At 40.9% G+C, this 19,879-nt stretch overlaps 1 protein-coding gene across 1 annotated transcript in view; it reads left to right on the top strand.

The window, feature by feature from the left end:
• Positions 1–13,294, top strand: part of suclg2 (succinate-CoA ligase GDP-forming subunit beta) — a 97,671-nt gene extending 84,377 nt beyond the window's left edge. Inside the window, exons 10-11 of the mRNA XM_062444291.1 lie at positions 4,289–4,409; positions 12,215–13,294. Coding sequence (XP_062300275.1) covers positions 4,289–4,409; positions 12,215–12,327 — 234 coding nt within the window. The 3' untranslated portion in view covers positions 12,328–13,294. The remainder of the gene's footprint in view (positions 1–4,288; positions 4,410–12,214) is intronic.
• The last annotated feature ends 6,585 nt before the right edge of the window (positions 13,295–19,879 follow it).

Here is a 19,879-nt window from a genome sequence, read left to right as displayed (position 1 = left end):
CATACAGTGAAGCCGCTTTGTCAGACAAGCTTATTCTGAAGAACAATAAAAAGAAAATAGGTTGCTATTTGCGTTCAAGTGTTTCAGCACCAAGGACAGCGCACAGCGTTCTATGTGCATCAATTGACTAACCATTCAGCACAGCAACCAATCAAATAGACAACCACAGGTCAGGTGCACTGTGTCACTTCTATGTCTTTCTTATACATAAATAACATAAACAACACCAGAGGCAGTGACATAGACAGGTATTGAGAAGCAGTGAACATGGAGTTAAACAAAAGATTAATATAACCTTCTGACTGATTTCTTCATGACCAAAAGACTAATTATTGACGTTTCACTCATCAGTTGTTGTCTTTGCTCAGCCTGTTGTAGCTTAGTGGAGTCCATTTGTGTGGTCCACCATCCTCTATAGAAAAAAAATCATACAAAAAGGTTAACAAACTTTGTATATATCGCAGTCTCTTTTTAAAACTCCGTCCTCCTATCCGTCATCGTAACAAATCTGCCAACCACATTGTCTTTGTCAATGTTTATGTCCTGCTCAGCACACAACAGAGTAAGGGTGGAACAGAAATAGCTCTTCAAGAGCTTTAGATGGCTGAAACTTTGTCTTGCAAGATTAATTTACCACAAACATAAAAAGACACAAATAATGTTATAAGTTTTCAGCGAAGTAAGTCATAAACTTCGAATCACTGCTTCTGCAGTCTTCACTTCGGACAGCCACTCTGCCATTGCGACCCACATTCTGGTAGGAGGGGGGATTTTGTCCTTAGTGATAAGAACTACCATAGAGAATGAATAGAAAAGTTGAGAGTTACCCAGTTGGGTCACGCACTACGACCCCAGCGGCACCCCCACTGAGCATGGGCCCTGAGGCGGTCGCCCCCTCTGCCCCTGCGGTCACTCCACTTATGCATGTAGTTCATAGAAATTTAAATCTGTTTCATCTCTATGGTGGTCGGGCTTATAGCTGTACAGGTCACACACAGATTCAAGCCTAGGGATGTAGTCAATGATATTCAAACTCCAGATATCTCCTCTTCATTTTTTTTAAATTGGCGCTGTATAAGTTCATGGTGGCAGGCAGCATCAATGTCGACCCTGTGCCCCTGCTGTGGGCCACAACTGCTCAGGGCAATAAGGAAACACACACTTATCACATGTGCCCTAAGGCAGCAAATAATATAGACACACACACACACACACACACACAGTGAACTACAGATCACACCTTACAGGCTGTCAGAAGAACTGTTCGATACATTAGGTTTGTTATTATCACACTGCATCTATCAACTATGCAGCCACAGTTTCCCACTGTCTGCCACCTTTCATACATGTACACCCTCGCCAGTCATTGAGTAGACCATATCACATAATATAGTGTCTGAATGTAGCTTTTTTTTAACTTTTTTAATCTGTAGTAGAGCTGTACAGTCAAACGTTTGGACACATTTTCTCATTCCAGTTAATGGAAAAGTGTGTCTAAAGTTTTGACTGGTACTGTACACCTGGCTGTGTACCTGTGATCCCCCATGTTCATGCCTGTGGGGTTTGTCAGTCAACACAACTCATCAACACTAATAGTGTCAGTCCTAGGTAGAATGATAGCTGATTCAAAATAAGAGAACCAGCATATGATTGTAAAAGTTACACATTGCAGACACTTTACAAAGTGACATTGACAGTTTAGAGTTTTTCAATAGTTAAAATTAAAGTTAGAAACAACTGGAAGTAGACAAATGCATAAAAATTACCATAAACAACAAGAATGTAGTGTAATGAACAAAGTACTAGAAGGTTAAAGAGGCTCAAGTATTTAGGTGCTCACAGAAGAGCTGAGTTTCAGGCGTTTCTTGAATGCGCCAAGGGAGTCAGCAGACTGTATGGAGCTGGGTAGCTCATTCCAACGTTGCAGAAACACAAACAACAAGAGTCCAGAAAGTGATTTCATACCAGGCAATGATGATATTACCAGATGTCGTTCATTTGCAGATTTGCAATGTGAAATTATGAGACACACTATCAAAATTACATAATGTTTGTCTCACAGATATTTGTCAATATCATGTATTAAAACACTTCCACTCAAGAGTTAACTATACTACTACTTTTTTTTTTTAATTGTATGTTTTAATGTTTCCAATATTACTATAATTGGGAGGCTTTTATTGTAAGTTTTTTGCTTCTAATTCTTTCTGTTAAATGTTTGTTTTTATGTAAAGCACATGGAGTTGCCCCTAGTTATGAAATGCACTATATAAATAAAGCTGCCTTGCCTTGCCTAGTGCTGAATGAATATAAAAAAACAGTACAGTAAACTGCAAGCAGCATTAGCAGCAATACTCTACTATACTATACTATACTCTACTCTACTACACTATACTATACTTATTACATTAGTTGTCAATTAACTGAGTGGTGACATGAACCTAACCTTGGTTAAGTTGATTGCAAAAAAAAACCCATTTAAAATAGCTGATAATTTGAAGAAAAACAAACCTCTACCTTTGTTATCTTTGCTAAGTTATCATTATACAAGTGAAATAATGAAATCTGACGTGTCCTGCTAGAGAAGAAAATAGACTGCCATTATTAGCCTTCACTTCATCCATTCTTTTTAATATATCAGAACATCTCATCATGTATTTTCACTTTTGCAATCTGCAAGGTCAAGATTTCCTTGTTATTTCCTCATTTTAACATCTGAGTCCAGTTCTCTTGTATGTTGAGGTGGCTGTTTATCTGCCTTTTCTCCTTATTTTTTGCATTCCTGGTCACATCACTGTGTGATACTAAATCAACATGAAACAGTTCTCCATGTTGACCCAGCAGCCTGCTCGAGTTCTTCGCATGGCGACTGAGTCTTTCTGCTCCAGCCTACATCTGTGTTTGTTCTTGGAGCTGTCTCATGGTCCTGTGTCATTTGCTGCTGTTTATAAGGAGATGCTCATTTGGATAGCATGTAGAGGACAATGCCATGGCTGTCGCTGTGATAGCTATCCAAGTCCTTGATCTCCTCTCCCTGTAAACATCATTACCACACACTGGAAACATACACATTCACAACAGGCACGCACATGCACGCACACACCCACAAGCTGCTCATCCAAATCACCGCTAACAGATTAGCAGTGATTATAAACAAACATGGAGGATTAATCCTGTGTGCTCTCAGTCTACTTTTCCACTGAGCTAGCCAGGGTAATTACCAAGTGCTAGATTGTTAATGTAATCTCACACTCACACACACACACACACACACACACACACACACACACACACACACACACACTCGCTGCCTTGCTTTGCTTCTTAGTGATATAAGTTTCGTGCTCATTTTGTGAGAAAGTTGAAGATATCTTTAGCTTGCAAAGAAACTGTAAGACGGCTTCTTTCTTTGCAAGCGCAGCGAGTCAGCACACTGCAAAACTCAAAGGTGTGTTCTTGTTGCTGCTGAGGAAGAGTGGACCCTTTGACATTTTCAAATGGTAACAAGTGAATTTGAATTCGAGGGTGATTATCAGGGTGGGAATTCCACTTTTTTGATCAGCAAACGACTTTACGTAGTTCATTCTGTTCTATGAACCAGTCAGATAGCTACCAGACCCGAGTGTGTAAAAGGGTTTTAAGAGATAAATGAGATACATGGCACAGCTAGCTCTGTTTGAAAAGCAGCCGGGTATGCAGCTTCTGTTGTCACCACTTCCCATTAAAATATTGCTTTATTATTTGGTCCCAGTGTTGCCACCTTTACCTGCTGCTGGCCTCTTAACTTCTGCAATATATCTCTTTTATTCTGGCTCCATTGTGACAGTGTTGTATAGCCTTGGGATATGTAGCCTCTGAGTGCACGACCTAAACCAAGTTGGCGGTGGTGAGGCTGTACTATTAATGTTTTCTTTGTGAGATTTCAGTTGGGGTTTTTTCACAGATGTGCTGAAGCAGGTTTCCAGCTATATTGGTCGCATGTACAGTAAATGTTACTGTGAGAACCTGAAATCTAAATCTGCCAATGGTTTCTTGTTTTATGCTTCATTGTAATGGCTGTTTGACATTATACATGTACATCCATTGTACAATATCACTTGGATTTGGCAACAGGTGTTAAAACACAAAAATAAAATGGTTATATGGTCAAGAATCACATGCATTTCGGGACTGTCGCTTTTCAATGCTGCTACCCTGTTGTCACATGCAGATGGTACACTGAGTTTTCTGTTCATATGCTGGTGTTTCCAACATTATTTAAATCCTTTCTTTATCTCTTTGATCTCAGGTTGAGGCCATCCTGGTCAACATTTTCGGGGGGATCGTCAACTGTGCTATCATAGCCAACGGCATCACCAAGGCCTGTCGAGAGCTGGAGCTGAAGGTGCCTCTGGTGGTCAGGCTAGAAGGTGAGGAATAATAACACACACACACACATGCAGAGATCTCATTGTGACCTGTCTGACCCTCTTAGTAAACCTGTCCCAGGTGACACTCCCACTCGCATATTATATACTGCGCATCATCCCCTTCAGAATCACAGATCATTGATCTCAACCTAGCGTGTGTTGAAAGCACTTGAACTTAATGAGGATTCCGTGATGTTGGATAATGACAGTGGCCTCAAGGCTACAGTACACAACCAAGTTCACACCACCAGCAGTCATTGTCACTCATCTTGATGAGCTGTTTAGCATACTGTACATTTTGAGCTTGAGATAAGCAAGCATCTGTCACACCACCGTAGGCATCATGCAGGCAGATTGTGATTCAGCCAATCTCTAATAGAATTTCAAAAAAATACAGTGTAATATTATCTGTCTTCAAACAGGAATTTTCCTAAACCTCTATGCTATATTATTACTTTGACCTGCTAGTCCAATATACACAACCTAGATGGCTACTAGCTCTGTCTACCTCAAATAGTGCATACTACACAAGCAAATAATCACTAATTATAAAATGATTTACATTGTATGTATTTGTAAATATATCAATTTACAGTTTTATAGTGATAATTGATTATTAAAGAGCGCAGATGTACCAGGATTTAAAGCACCTTTTCCTCACCTTTTTTCAGACTTTGAAACCATTATATTATTTTTGCTGTGATCTCTGGAGCCTATCCATCTTCATTGTGGCCCAGTGTCCCAGTGTCCCAGTAAGAACAGCAGCAGCAGCGCATTTCTCATACGTGTCACATTCTGCCGCGCCCGTCATTAGCAGCAGCCAGAATAACAGTAGAGACGGCACTGATTGGCTCACCTTTCAACCTGTATATGCTAATGAAATGTGTGTCAGTTTTGTGTGTGTGTGTGTATGTGTGTGTGTGTGTGAGTCTATGCCTGTGTCTGTAGGTGTGCGTGCATGTGTAGAATGGCAGCAGTGACTCCCGGAGGCGCGGGGGCCAGTTGGTGGTTAGCTTAATTGTCAAGATCCTGCTGAGTGGTGTGTCCAGAGCAGCCGTTCATACTGTATGTCCTCACACACTGCTAATATGGTTTGTAGGTCAGGGTACGTCTGTTTTGAGAATCCAACTGTATGCAGGGGTATTGTAGAGAGGTATGGACATGGCTGTTCAGAGCACAATAGTATATGGAAAGTTTAGTTATCATGTTAGTGTGGACAATGGTCACCAGCCCTTAACAATGTAGAAAAATGTTTCCACTATTTTCCACATAAACAAAAGCAAGTGTCATGGAGTAATATTAGAGCATTTCGTCTCAAATAACATTGCACCTAAACCAAAAGTGGAGCTACAGCAAGGACAGATGTGTGGCTACAACCCAAATCCCACAAATTACCACTGTAAACAGATTAACAAGGAAACATTGTTGCCAGTTCAGATACTACATATGCATCTGTGTAGTTTGTATCTGACATCTGTCCTCATGTTGCTGATTAAACACACAGCTAAATATGCAGGATGTTTAAATTTACATTCGCCATGTGGCTGAAGGGCTGTGGTGAAAATAAACCTAGTTCATTTACTGAAGCTCTGTATTTAAAGGTAGTAGAATTTATTGGCATGTAGCAGAACAGATTTGGCAGTAATGGAATATAATATATTTACCTGAACAGAAGAATCTTTGTGTTTTCATTACTTTAGAATGAGCCCTTTATATCTACATTGGGGCTGTGTCCGAAATTACTTCCTGTTTACTGTTACTGTGTAGTGCATTGCATTTACCCTCGGCCATTTTATTTGATTGTGTGTAAACATATCCACTATATATATTTTGCGAGTTTTGGGGCCACCAGGGGAGTGGTAGTCAGTTGGTTGCAATCTGCAGCCTCACCACTAGGTGCCACTAAATCATACACAGTGGACCTTTAAGTACAATTTTGGGGTGCTTGTATTTCACTTTACTTTTTCCATATTATGTTACTTGATACGTCTACTCCACTCCAATATTTAATGATTTACTCCACTACATTTAATTAGTAGGTACAATTAGCAATTACTTTTCAGATTATGATCTCCCATCCGAAACATATCATATGTTACAAATTTATGTTCATAGTATCGGATGAACTGTTATCAAATTACTAACAGATCAAATAGCTTTACATGAATTCGTTTTTTAAAAAGATCTCTAACTCTAACTATTAAATAAAGTAATAAAAATTATCCAATAATATAACACTGATAAGGTCCACCCTGCATAACAAGTAATTTGTTACATTTTGTTGGTAATAACTGTTTTTAACAAGTGAAATTTTGAATGGAGGGCCTTTGATTGTAAGCATTTCTATTTTACTAAAGTAAATAATTTGACTGCTTCACCACCACTGAAGGGTGACTATACAGCTGCTGAGATTTGTCGCCGCAGAAGCCACTACATTGGCAATCAAAATAGAACCTTAATTAGTCACCACTCATTTCTCATACTAGGCCCTGTAATTCAACCTGACTCACAAACAGGCAGAGTCCAGAAGGTCACTGCTGGTGGTTGATTCAACCACGTTTTTCTGGCCCAGGCCTAATCCAAGCTTTAGCTGTGGGTCATTACATCCTAGGCTGCAGTCTTGTGGAGAAGATTGGTTCAGAATCAATCAGCTCAGCTTGCTAGGCTGACCGCAGGGCAGTGGGAATGGCCCAGCACTCTTCAACAGGATCAGAATGGATTAACTGGCACACTTTTAATTGGGAAGACTCTTCTAAACGGCCTGGGTTGATTGCATTGGTGGAGAGTTGTGTATTCCCATATGCGGGCAAGAAGGGGCATGCGGTCTAGATGCCGATGGGAGCTGAATTAGTTGATACGGGTGCATGAGGTGGTTTTTTTTTTGTGGGCTGAGAATGTCTAACTAAAACACACCCTGCTTATGAGCCACTTCATCAGCCTCTTGTTCATCCATTGCAAATTCCTCCAAAAGATTTAACACAGGCAGAAATTACAGATGCCTGTACACACTAATGTTTAGGGTATTGAAAGTACCTGAGGAAGTACTGCACTGCCCCCTTTGGCCACAGTATGAAAATGAAAACACTACACAGTGAAGCTGCTGTCTCCCACTTTGGAAAAATTCTCCTTAAATAGCCCTCAGGGTCCGGGAAAAAAGGTGACTGCATTCGCTTAACTCGGTTCGAGGCCTATTGATTTACTGTGCCATTCCACAACTGTCAAACAGTGGAGGCTGTTTTCACCTTAAAAGGAGATCTGGCCATTTTTTCCTCCCATTTAATTAAAAAAGAGGCACAAAGTCCTATAGTAAGGCTTAGATGGCTCCTTCAGTCCTGACAGTGTCATTACAGCTTGAATACAGCCCTCTGCTGCAGCATACGTTCACACATAAACAGATATACATGTACACACACACACACACACAGTTTATATACACCCACAATGGCTGGTTTTGATGCTAAATTCTGACCCCTGCTTTGGTTTTCTATAGCCTTTATGGTGTAAATACTAGTTTTTTATGTGATATCTGATAGCTATAGGGTGTATGTCCCTCTTAAACAACAGTCTAGACAACACAAGAAACAGGAAAAATCTGATTAATGAGTGGCTAAGAACATCAAAAGAAAAGCGTATGCAGCGTTAAGGAGTATCCCGCTCTGCGTTCAGATGAGAAGCATTTGATGTTTGACACACAGGATGAGGAGAGAAGGAGCAGGTCTCATCCATTTCTGCCTATGAAGAGAAAAACTCTCTAACTGTTTGGTGCTGATTATTATGAGGATTAACAATCAAAGTCAGAACAAGTTTGATGACATTCAGTGATGAAAGAAAATGTTCTTAAATCAATAATTCAGGGTAATTGGAGTGAAGATACACAGAGAAGCAGCTATTTTCTGTTGCGTGATACAAACTATGTAACCTGATGTGTGGTGTCTGTTCTGGAATATTCAGTGTTACTGTGAAGTGTTTGTTTCATCTCTGTATCTGCTTGCCCATTAAATTAGCCACACTGGAAAGTTTATTAGATTAGTTTGGTGTCTGTCAGTGACAAAAAATATTAGGATAATCTCAGTAGTGAGCCTGAACACATAAACTGTAGGAAGTGTTATAGATACATAAAATTCTCATTCACCTGTTTCAAACTAGCTTTACAAACTAATATGAAGAGCTGCCACACTGTGCATTCAAAAAAAAATTTTGCCAAAAGAGTGTAACGATTCTCAGGCATACTGGTAATCATAGAGGTGCAAGTCAAAGGTAACTGGACTCGCTTTAAGCTCTTAAAGATAGTTTTTACCTTTTTATCCATAAAGCTTCATTCAGTTCAGAACCGAAGAAGGAAATCACAGCAGGAGAAGCACAGGTGTAAAAAAAGGAAACCGGTGACAGCGGAATCCCATTTAGCTGCTTTATCTTCAGGGTGCTACTATAGACATTTTTCACATTAGACATTTGGTCATAGCAGGAGGTTGGTGCTGTACTGTTACTACTGTAATGGCATTAATGACGGCTAGGTTCCTTGGAAGTTTCTCTGTAAGCAAAGCCAGTGAGCCAGCACACACAATACGAGGGTCCTGGCACCTGCGCGTGTAAATAGAGTGCGGCTGTGATTCATGTATAATTAAATGATTAATTACACCTGTGTATTTCCTGATATGACACGTTGACATATCTGCTGTCAAAAAGCTCTCTCACAAAGGCATCGTTAATATTATTAGCAACACCAAAGAGTCATTAACTCAGCAAACTGACTCAGTAATGTCAGTAACACACCAACATCTACTGTATGTAAAGTATTCTATCATTACTCACTACTGGTCAAAACAAGTAAAGCTTTAGCAGCAAAACCCCAGAGTGCGTTTCACTTAACAAGACTGTAACTCCTGGCTTTTATCTTTTACCTCATACAAAAACACACACTCCCTCTCGCCCATACAGTGTCTTTGTAGGTGTGAGACTACAACAGACACTGTCCTCTCATCAGATCTAATCTTCACTAAACTTAGCTTGTGAAGACAGAATCAGTCCCAAATTTAGGAGCTGCAGCATCAACAGAACTCCTCCGGCGCAAGTCTCTGGCACAGCCCCAAGCCTTATTATCCCCTTGAAATACGGTGCCCTGTAATTGACTCACACATTAAAGTGACATTTTCACAATAGTCACAAGTAAGCTTGCTAATTAGAGCGGCGATCCAACAGAAATGTGTTGTGAAGTTGCAATATATCACATGGCATAATACTTAGCGCTGTTTGGTCTTTTGTTGGTTTGGCTTGATCGGTGTGTTTCAAGCCTCGTAGTTGAGTACATTTTTTTGGTAAAGCTGGAGAGTTGATACATCGTTTCAACAGTTTTGGTAAGTATTCAAAGTGTTGAGAAAGCGGTGATGCTGTGAATTTGAATCCCAATAGATGCTTGTTGGAAAACAAAGTTGATACCAGCAACTGAGTTTTGCAAGCCAGAACAATCCAAGCTGCTTTAATAGTAATTAATTAAGTCATTGATTGTGATGAATAACCCCATCAGACTCTGAATATATTGAACATTTACTTTATAACATCAAGCTATGAGTAAAAATCTGTATGTTAAGATGGAGATGTTAAGATTACTTCACATGTGTGCATAAATACATCATACTGTATGTCCTTACCCAGGCTGTGAGTAGGTCTCTGGCAGCACCTAGTGGCTGCAGGTGAACACACACATTCATATACTTAGCATACTCTACACACATACAAATACACAATCACACACACACACCTAATGGCGCTGTATCCAGCTGGGATCTCTGTCTTCGCCTCTGCTGCTGTGAGCTATCAGTGCTCCCTACCGCTCACATTGGAACTGCAGTCAGCTCTCACACACACACCCACACACACACACACACGTATGCAGAAAAAAGCCCACACACGTCAATTCATGCCTCTTCTTTCTCACTCCCACCCCAGATGTGTGAATAACCCCTCACACGCTACATGGATGACACAGGTAGCACAGAAGCAGCGGTGACTAAACAATGCCGCACACACACTGTTGCTGCTCATGAATATTTATGAGATGAAAAAATAGCACACAGAAAAAAAAATGCATGTGTTGTTTACTTTATTTCAGTGCTATATACACTTTGCATAGGGATATTTGTCTTTTCAGAATACCTCTTGCATTATGTATTTGCTGTTGGCACATATGGCTGCTTCTCCCACAGTTTTATCTCCTGTTGTTTCAAGTTTGTTGTTGCTGCAACTTTGTTTTAATCGTCTGACAGATAGGCCTGTCAGTATATGATAATACGGATCTGTCAATCCCAATGAAGTCCACAGGTCAGCCTATACAATGTAAAGCATATAGTAAATTTGAGCGACAGCATTAATGCTAGATTTGTCTTTGGACGCACAGAGGGAGTATATTCTCTGCTTGGGACACCCTACCCCCCCCTCCCCATTCCTGCACCAGAGCAAGGCCTCTTCCTGCTCTTATTCTAATTAATTACAAAGCAGAATTGATTGTTTTGGAGTGTGAGCCTGCAGAAATGTGTTTGGAATGACTTATTATCTGGCTGGACAAAAGAGATGAAATATTAGGCGTTAAGTGGCGCTGGTAATAGAATTCCTCATGAAAGGTCTATTGATCAGGGGTGGCCAGGCCTCCGGAGAATTCACATATCATGCAGTCTTAATTACACGCCAGCCAGGAGAGCTAAGGTCAACCTGTAAGTGTCTGAGCATGCACACACATATGCACACACACACACCTACACCTTCATTTAACATCACAGAGACTTGACGAGTGATTACAGAAAGACAACGATGCGCACGAGTGGCGTTGATAACTACACAAGACCTAAATGAGACAATATGTAGATGAGAATCATTTTTTATCACTGTTACTGTAAAAATACTGACTACATTACACTTTTTAAAAATGGTGGATTTTAAAATAATCAAATGACTTAGTTTTTTATGTTTTTAATGGGATATACAGTAATGGCACAATGCTTATGTTGAAACAATTAAGAGCGGAGAATTGCTGATACCAGATCAGTCAGATCTGCAAATGGCCTTCTCTTTGCCACTGTGTCGTAACATGTACAATCAGTGAATGTCACATAAACAGCTGGCCTTTGTTGTTGTCTCAGTGAGGCCATTTCTGCTTCATTTGACCTTTTTGCTCTTTTGCCCTTTCTCTCATTCACTCCCTTTTTCTTTCCACCACCAACCTCTCCCTCAGTGTGCCGTCCACTGCAGTGCCCCCCTGCCCTGTGTTGTGACAGGCTTGTCAGGCTTGTGTTTGGCTGCGCAGTGTGCAGCGCTGGGAGGCAGCCAGTTCAGTGTGTAGAGCCTCGGGGTTGTGCAGACTGTCTGCGGGTGTCTCTCTCTCTCTCTCTCTCTCTTTCTCTCTCTCTCTCTTTCCTTCTCTCTGCTTGGTTGCTGCTCTACCAGGGCATTGGTGCCACCGTATCACCCAGCACCTGCTACCTCCATAACCTCACTGCAGCCAGGGGAGCACACACACACACACACACACACACACACACACACACACACGTACAAATTGCCCTTTTGCCTCACTGCCATTGTTCACAGACCAAGCTGCTTTCGGATCAGCAGTTGAATTTGCCACCGCTCACCCATAACTCCATCCATCTGCCATCGGTGTGGATTGATTCCTCCAAAAATAAGTCTTTCACACAGCGTGGTTTTTACATCAGCGCAGATGGCAGATCAGGTGCAACCTTGTTAAGACAGTTTTGTGTCGTTTTTTTGTCGTTGCCTCTTTGTAACGCCGTTTTTTCCCCTGTTTCCATTAGGGACCAATGTCCACGAGGCGAAGAAGATTCTGAGCGACAGCGGCCTGCCCATCACAGCAGCGGACAACCTGGACGACGCTGCTAAGAAAGCGGTGGCCGCCATCAAGGAATAAGGAACTCCACCTTCATCTTAAAATAATTCTCAGTGTAGCAACACTACACTCATACAACAACCTCAGATCATCACTCATCAGCCTTTTTCTACCACATGTACACATCCAGGACTTGAAGCTCTAATAGGCCTGTACTTGTTTGTTTTAACACACATAGATTACAACAAGTCCTATTGATCACATCACAGGTTTTTAAGGCGGTGTTCGCCTTACAGAGCCTTACAGTTCTCCATTTTAAACATTTTTCATCAATTTTCTCTCTATTAAATGCGTATCAATTGAGATAAATCACTGTAACTTTCAGGCTTTTTATTTTTTAAATCACATAATGAAAGTCAACATATTCATAGAGCATAATAACGCTCAGGTGATCTCTGTCAGCGATTAGATGGAGCCCTCGTACTTTGTGCATTCCATTTTTCCTAGGCAGAGCATGTGGCTTTCTCTCTCTGCATATTGTGGCATTTGTATGGATTATTGTAAGGTCTGTGAGGAGTATTCATTAAGGAGAGGCCTTCGTCATCTTTCACCTCAGGCCTCGGCTCACAGTGCTTTAAAGGTAACCCAGAGCCTAGCGGTTTAAAGTTGAATTTTCCCAGTGACTTCATCTTTCAAGCTTAAATCCATCCATCCAATGCCTTATCTATGTCTCACATGAAGTGAAGTACCCACTCTTAATGGGCTGTGAATTTTGTACATCATGTCTTATTTGTAAAGTGCTGCTTCACTCTATGATGTACAGTGTGTAACGGCATATATCTGAGCCTATTACGCCAAGGCTAAAGGGTTCGTAAACTATCTTGCCAGCTCTCTCGGTCGTAGCGATAGTTTCATACAGATGTGTTTTAAAGAGAAAAGAAAAGGTCTAGATCTTTTTTGTATAATCATAAATGTATATTGACAGGATATCTTGGATACAGTGTGATAACTGTGTATATAATTTCAGAGATTAAAGAAAATATTTCAACATTGCTTTTTTGGGGTGTCTTTACTCGAATGGAGAGAAAGGAAGAAGCAGGTGGAAAGTAAGGGAGCGAAAGTCAGTCGTTTTACTGATTGTCTTTTTCTGGAAAAGAGTGAATTCGCAGAATAAATCTAACATCAGCCAGGGGAAAGGAAGACCCTCAGCCATTTGTACGGTTGTGTGCCTTTGAGTCCACACTATTGACTGCTGGAGCAAAAGAGAAACACAGCTCAGCCTTGAGATAACCTTTGAATATACAGTAGATGCTAATTTCAAGTAATTCAAGTCAAACATGCTGACATCACCAGCGCCAAACTTTCTTTTGCGTAAATAAACTAGAATCTAGGAGACATGTTGATTAGGAATCTATTTTAAATCAGTTTTTAAATCAATGTGTCAAATTTGGTCAGAATAACATAGTAGTCACATGGTTTCAGGTTACAAAATAAACAAACATGGTTTCAAGAGAAAGGATGCCTTTAATTTCTGTTCCTGTTTGTTTGGATGGGTAAAGCTGAAAATGCAGCGTCTGAAAATGAATATTCAACTATTTCCAGACATGTAGCAACTCTTGTTTATTTTTTATGGTGGAATATAAGGCAGCTCCAGCTCTGACACTTTTTTTAAATTTTTTAGGCGAGATCATGATTAATCCGCACACATTCACAGGCTTAACACTACGACACACATCACTGCAAAGACAAACAAAAAATAAACCGTATTTGGATGAAAAGCTGTTGATCTGTAGAATTAGATTCTGGTTTACAGTGTCAAGAATGAATAAATGAGCAAAGAAATAAAATGCAAATATTTTTAAAATGGTGTCTAGGATGGGGAAATATAAAACCTAATTCTACCTTTTCAGTGTTTTTATAATTTTTGTTATAAAAAAAACATTCATAGTTGCCGGTTTAACTTTTATAATTCAAGGTCATGCTTGAATAATATAATACTGAGTTTTACCAAAGACTTTTCTATTTATCATTCATCATGTTTGATTCATTCATTTGCCATCAAGCTCAGGTTTACCTTAAGAACTCATTATTATTAATGCACTATGTTAAAGTGTGTCATACATAATATTTTACAGCATATCTCATATTAGTCTATATCGTTTTACTCTTCATCAGCAGTTTGGCACACACACACACACACACACACACCCTTAAAAATCCTCAAATCCACCACCTCCAGTCTTCTAATGAAACTCTAGCGTACATCCTCCCAAGAGAGACATGAGAGGAGCGACTGTCCTTCATAGGCCCCCGTATGATCGGCACAGAGCGACAAAGAGTTGACTGAGACCTCTTCCTGTCAGACACACTGACTGTGTGATGGATTATCTGTCAGGCAATCTGAGAGGACGCCCAGACACACAGGATCGACTCCCCGCCTCCATGAAAGACACACACACACACACACACACACACAAAGCATTTCTTTCCTCCTGTATGCACCGGAGAGGAACACTCGGGAAAAAACTTGGAGTCTCTGTCTCAAACCGGAGCGTGTCTCTTGCACACTTGTGTTTTTTTTATGTGACAAAGTCAAGAGGACTCCAGACAGGCCGAGCAATTTGATGTGATTGCAACACATCTTTGTTTTCTACATAGTTAGAAGTCACACACCAACTTTGACATTGACTAGAGATAGAGGAGCGAGAAACTGGTGGCTAACTACTATCATTTATTTGTAATGTATTAATCTTAAGCGTCCCCTATCTCCGAGAGTCATCTCAAGACACAAACTCCGAGGTCTGTGGCTCTGCTGCACCGTGCCAGCCAGCCAAGCCGTAGAAATGGGCTGAAGGGTTCAATAATTGCCTTATTTCATGCTCTTCCCTCCGTGTGTCAGAAATATCCCCGCTGATGGATTGGACGGAGGAATTTAAGGCTTGTTAAAACGGGCTTCTCGGGGCCCTGATATTGTTTAATTCAGTGTCAAGCTAGAGGTCACGATGAAATGTGCACACTGATTTACTGGGCAAAATTAGTGCCGCTCCTTCATATAAATATAGATGAGGGGGAAAGAAGCTTTGGAGGTCAGCCTGAAGACTTCTATCATGTAGCCCCGCTGCTTTTAACTCAGCTAATACGACTGGAAGTGAGTGAAGGGGGGCGTTGTTTTTTAAACGGCCCTTTGGGCGGGCTGCTCCTTTAATTAAGCTGAATTATGATGCTGGGGGAGTTTTATTTTTCACCCTCGGTGACTTGCTTTATTTGTCTCTGTAATTGTCCATTTTGCTTTCTCAAAACGCGGCAGCTTTTTTTATGTGGCTCAGAATTGATGTCAAAACAGTAATTGCCACTTTATGAAGCTGCCGTCAGTGTTTAAGCGTATTGGGAGAGCCGGTGCTTGTGAAAAGCATTCTTTCAGACAACAGGGTCAAGGCCGTCTCTCAGGAAGTATTGGATATTTATTGAGTAATTTGGAAGCAACAACTATGAACATATTAGTTCATAAAAAAGCAATAGGGGTATGAATTGCCTCCAGCTAGTGTACTTCATCTTTCAGGGACAGGAGGTTGCTCAATATTTACAATTTTCTGCCTGTGCATCTGTCGACCAGGCAGTGGACAGATAAGGGGCATGAGCCTGTGTGTGTGTGTGTGTGAACTGCATGTGTGTCAGCATATTGATGTATCCATCCTCATGTGCAGTGCCAGCATGTGATCGTGCATAAGTTCTGGAGCGCTTTATATGAAGAAAGCGAACACATCCTGTCTGTTGGGATCATCCAAGCAAAGCATTGCTGTTTGTGTTTTTGTACTTGTTTGTTTGTTTGTCTTCCCTTCCTCTCGCTCACAGAAATATAAAATGAGCGGGCAGGTCCAGCCTCACCTCCCCACAGCCGTTATTGTCTTACCACCAGCAGACTGAAACCATAAAAAATAGTTGTTGACAGGTTTTATGGAAGGAAAGCAACACAGTGTGGGAGCGGGTAAAAACGTCAAGAGTGAAGGAGGAGCAGAGTCTTGTCTGCATAGAGTTTTGTCCTTGGCTTGCAGATGAGCAGAAAAATCCATTTCCTCTCTCTCCAAACTGTTGTCAGGGTGTCTGTAATTGAAGGACTTAGAATTGATTTAAATTACCTTGGCTGTCTCAAGAAATTGAGTGAAGAGAGGCATATTTTAAAAAGTTGAGGAATGAGCAACGCACGTTCCTGAATCTTCCTTTTTTCCATGACAATCTCGTTTTCAGCCTGTCTCCGAGCTGCTTTTACAATCAATAAAACTTGAGGGTCTCTTTTAGTTTTGAGTGCAAAGTTTGAACGAGCAAGTTTTGAATGTTTCCTTTTCATCTGAAGGCAAGTATCCCCATCATCCTTTCTTTTCCTTTCCATCCATCAATCAAACCGTAATTTCGTCCCCTCTTTCCCGTCTTTCCATCTGTACAACTACCTCCTCTCCATCTATTCCATCGTTCCTCATTCTCTTCCTTTCTTTTGACATTACCGCTTTCCTCCCCCTTTTTCTTCCTTCTTTCCAGCTTTTCTTCTTCCCCCCCATTTTATTTACTTTCATTCATTCTTCCTGTCATCCATCCATCATATTCTCCCTCCTCTGTCTTGACAGCACCCATCCTTTGTTCATTTCCTAACTCCCGTCCTGCTTCCACCCATTCCATCTGTCTATCCTGCTTCCTTCCCACCCTTTTCTTCCCCCACTCTTTTATCATACACTCCACCTTCCTTCCCTTCCTTCTTTCCATGTCTCTGCTCTTGCTGCTCATCATCCATTTATTCATTCGTTCTTCCTCGTTTCCTCGCTCTCATCCCCTCCTTCAAACTGCTGTTGTCCCTCTTTGCTCCATCTTCCTTCATTCATTTTCATTCTTTCCTTTCACACAACTGTTTCTCATTCCTTTCCTCCCTCCTGCTTTCCTCACTAACGTTCTACCGTTCAGCTCTCCTCAGAGCGAACAGGTAAAGAACCTTTTTTCTAACAAGAAAGCACTCGCTGACAACAGGCAGGCAAAAGAAATAAAGGAAACACTTTGTCTTCTTTTATACCTCTTAATTCCCATTTGCATTCTAAACGTTCTCCCCGCTTCCTCATTGTTTTTGGCGGGATGCCTGCGATCCTGTCGTCTAAAGAGTGGCGTACGGAGAGCGGCCTTTCAGCGAAAAAAAGCGTCTACTCTATGCAAACAGAAAAAAGGCTCATTCTGTGTGACCTCTGGAAGCCAACACCCCCTAATTAAAACAGTGGCAGAGGCAACAGAATGCTGTTTCAAATTACTTGATAATTAGGCTCCCCGGTTCTCCTTTCGGCGCGCTCGGCAGGTGTTCGGCTGACACGCTCAGACACTCCGTTGTCCCATAATGCTGTGCTTTCAGGCTGTCTGCTGAGTAAAAATAAAGGTGAGATGCAATCCTGAGGGGGGCCAGCAGTGCTGCACCACGATGATGCTGATGAGTTGGTGTTTTTTTTTTTCCTCCTATGTTTAATCTTGAAGGTGCTAAACGTTGAGCTAGCTGTGCTGGTCTGGATTTGATCACAATAATATAAAGTCAGTGGGTAACAATGACTTCATGAATCATGCTAGATGCAGCATGTGAATGTGTAGTGACCTGTATGTTTGTTTTGTGTGTTCAGCAGGGCCGGGCCTCGGGGGTGAAGGTGACTTTGACAGTTAATAGCGCTAACGGTAGCTTCTCACTGCCTTCTTTTCTCCCTTTGCAGTCTCACACTCAGACTGAATATGTGAAACCTGTGTGTGTGTGGGTGTGTGTGTGTGTGTGTGTGTGTGTGTGTGTGTGTGTGTGTGTGTGTGTGTGTGTGTGTGTGTGTCGGGTACTATCGCCGTCAAATGGCTCTGCCTGCAGCGCGAGATGAACGGAGGGTTTGTGCCAAGCGCCCGGGAAAAGTGGCCTGTCACCTGTGATTTTGGCAACAATATAAAGCGGAGCAGTAATGGCAAGATGAAGGCTGCTGCCTCGCTGAAGCACTCTCACACATCCAGCTATAAACAGACACAGTAAACAAGGTGATGAAGTTTAGCATGCGCACTAAGATTCTCCTTGTTGAATTTTTTTTTTTTTTTTGATGCAGGAGCTGCGGGTAATCAGAGTAGGCGTGTTGTTTATTTTTATTTGTACACTGTGTATGTGTGTCAAAATCCACATGAATATCAAATCTGTGCATGTGTGTGTGTGTGTGTGTGTGTGTGTGTGTGTGTGTGTGTGTGTGTGTGTGTCTGTCTGTCTGTTTATTCTCTGTGGGGAGATGTGATGAGCTGTTTGTGTAGTGAAATATGCTCAAAGGTTTGTTTGTATTCAGGGTTGCAAGTGAATTGCTTCTCTCAAAAAGGTAAACTCATGCCAGCATAACGCATCTTGGCCTGGAATATTGAAATCATATGGCAGCAATTTGCATGAACTGAATACATTAGACAGCACCATGACTAATTGTAAACTTTGTCTTACCTTTGTTTATCTGCTGTAGTTTTTGCTGAGCACACAGCTCAGTGTGTTTACACTGTAGCACACATTCATCAGCGGGAGCTTCCACATTCGTCTTCTTCTTCTTCTTCTTTTGCTGGCTGTGATGAAGCCTCATTAGAGCCATTGTTGATAACATGACTTGCTCATGAGTACAATGATGGTAGCCAATCAAAAATGGTGTTCATCAGGTGTGTGCAGGTGGTGCAAAGTCTTGGTTCCTTACATTTTCAGACACAAAACAGCACCATATTTAAAAAAAAATTTAAAAAAACATAAAAATCCTCAAAGTTTGTGATGATCCTGTATTTTGCATGTTTTGTTACCTGGTTGAACAGGGCTTTAAAAATGTTCATGGGTGGGAAGCCAGAGAGGGACCATGTCCTAGCAACTCTATTGGGGTGATAATTCCAAACATCAGGAAATATTTATTGCAGATGTACAGCTTTTTTAAGCTATTGAACTTGTGAAATTCACATTTTCCTTAAGAATATTTGCAGCATCCCATACACGCCACAATATACAATATATCGTTTTCTTTTTCTTTATTTTAGTTTTCCTCATCCACACCATTGTCCCCATAATATGTACACTTTTCACTTTGGGATATGGGATGTTGGATGGATTATTTTATTATATTTTATTTTGAAAAATGATGTGTAAGAACTGTTTTCATTTTCATGAACCATCCCATCATCCATAAAACCCACCAATGTGTAATAACTTACAGGAAAGTTGTAATTTGCAAAGCACTAATTAGGTTTTTTTGTTCTGCGCATTTTACTAGAAAGAAATTTAAGTTCCTGTTTTGATCTGAAAACACACCACCTATACCTGAAAATCAACAACTGTCAAAAATAATTTACAGTATATAATTTCTCCTTCCACAATCCCTTAAGAGCTTATCTTTGCCCAAATGTAAATGTTGAAAAGTTACACACATTATTCAATCCTTTACTTTGCTTTCAAAACTTTCAAAAAGTTTTTTGCCCAACAGCAGTCTGTGTGGATCAGTTTTAATTGCATCGTCAGGAGATGCATTCAGTGACCTCATCTCATATCTCCTTCAAACTTAAAACCAGCAGCAAAACTGAATGTATCTACAGCACATTTTTCTCATTAACATACTCATTTCAAAACGGTGAG

The sequence above is a fragment of the Scomber scombrus genome, chromosome 3 (genome assembly GCF_963691925.1).
Source record: "Scomber scombrus chromosome 3, fScoSco1.1, whole genome shotgun sequence".
Classification (NCBI taxonomy): Eukaryota; Metazoa; Chordata; class Actinopteri; order Scombriformes; family Scombridae; genus Scomber; species Scomber scombrus.
Note: the sequence above shows the minus strand (reverse complement) of the source record. Positions and strands in the feature narration are given on the sequence as shown.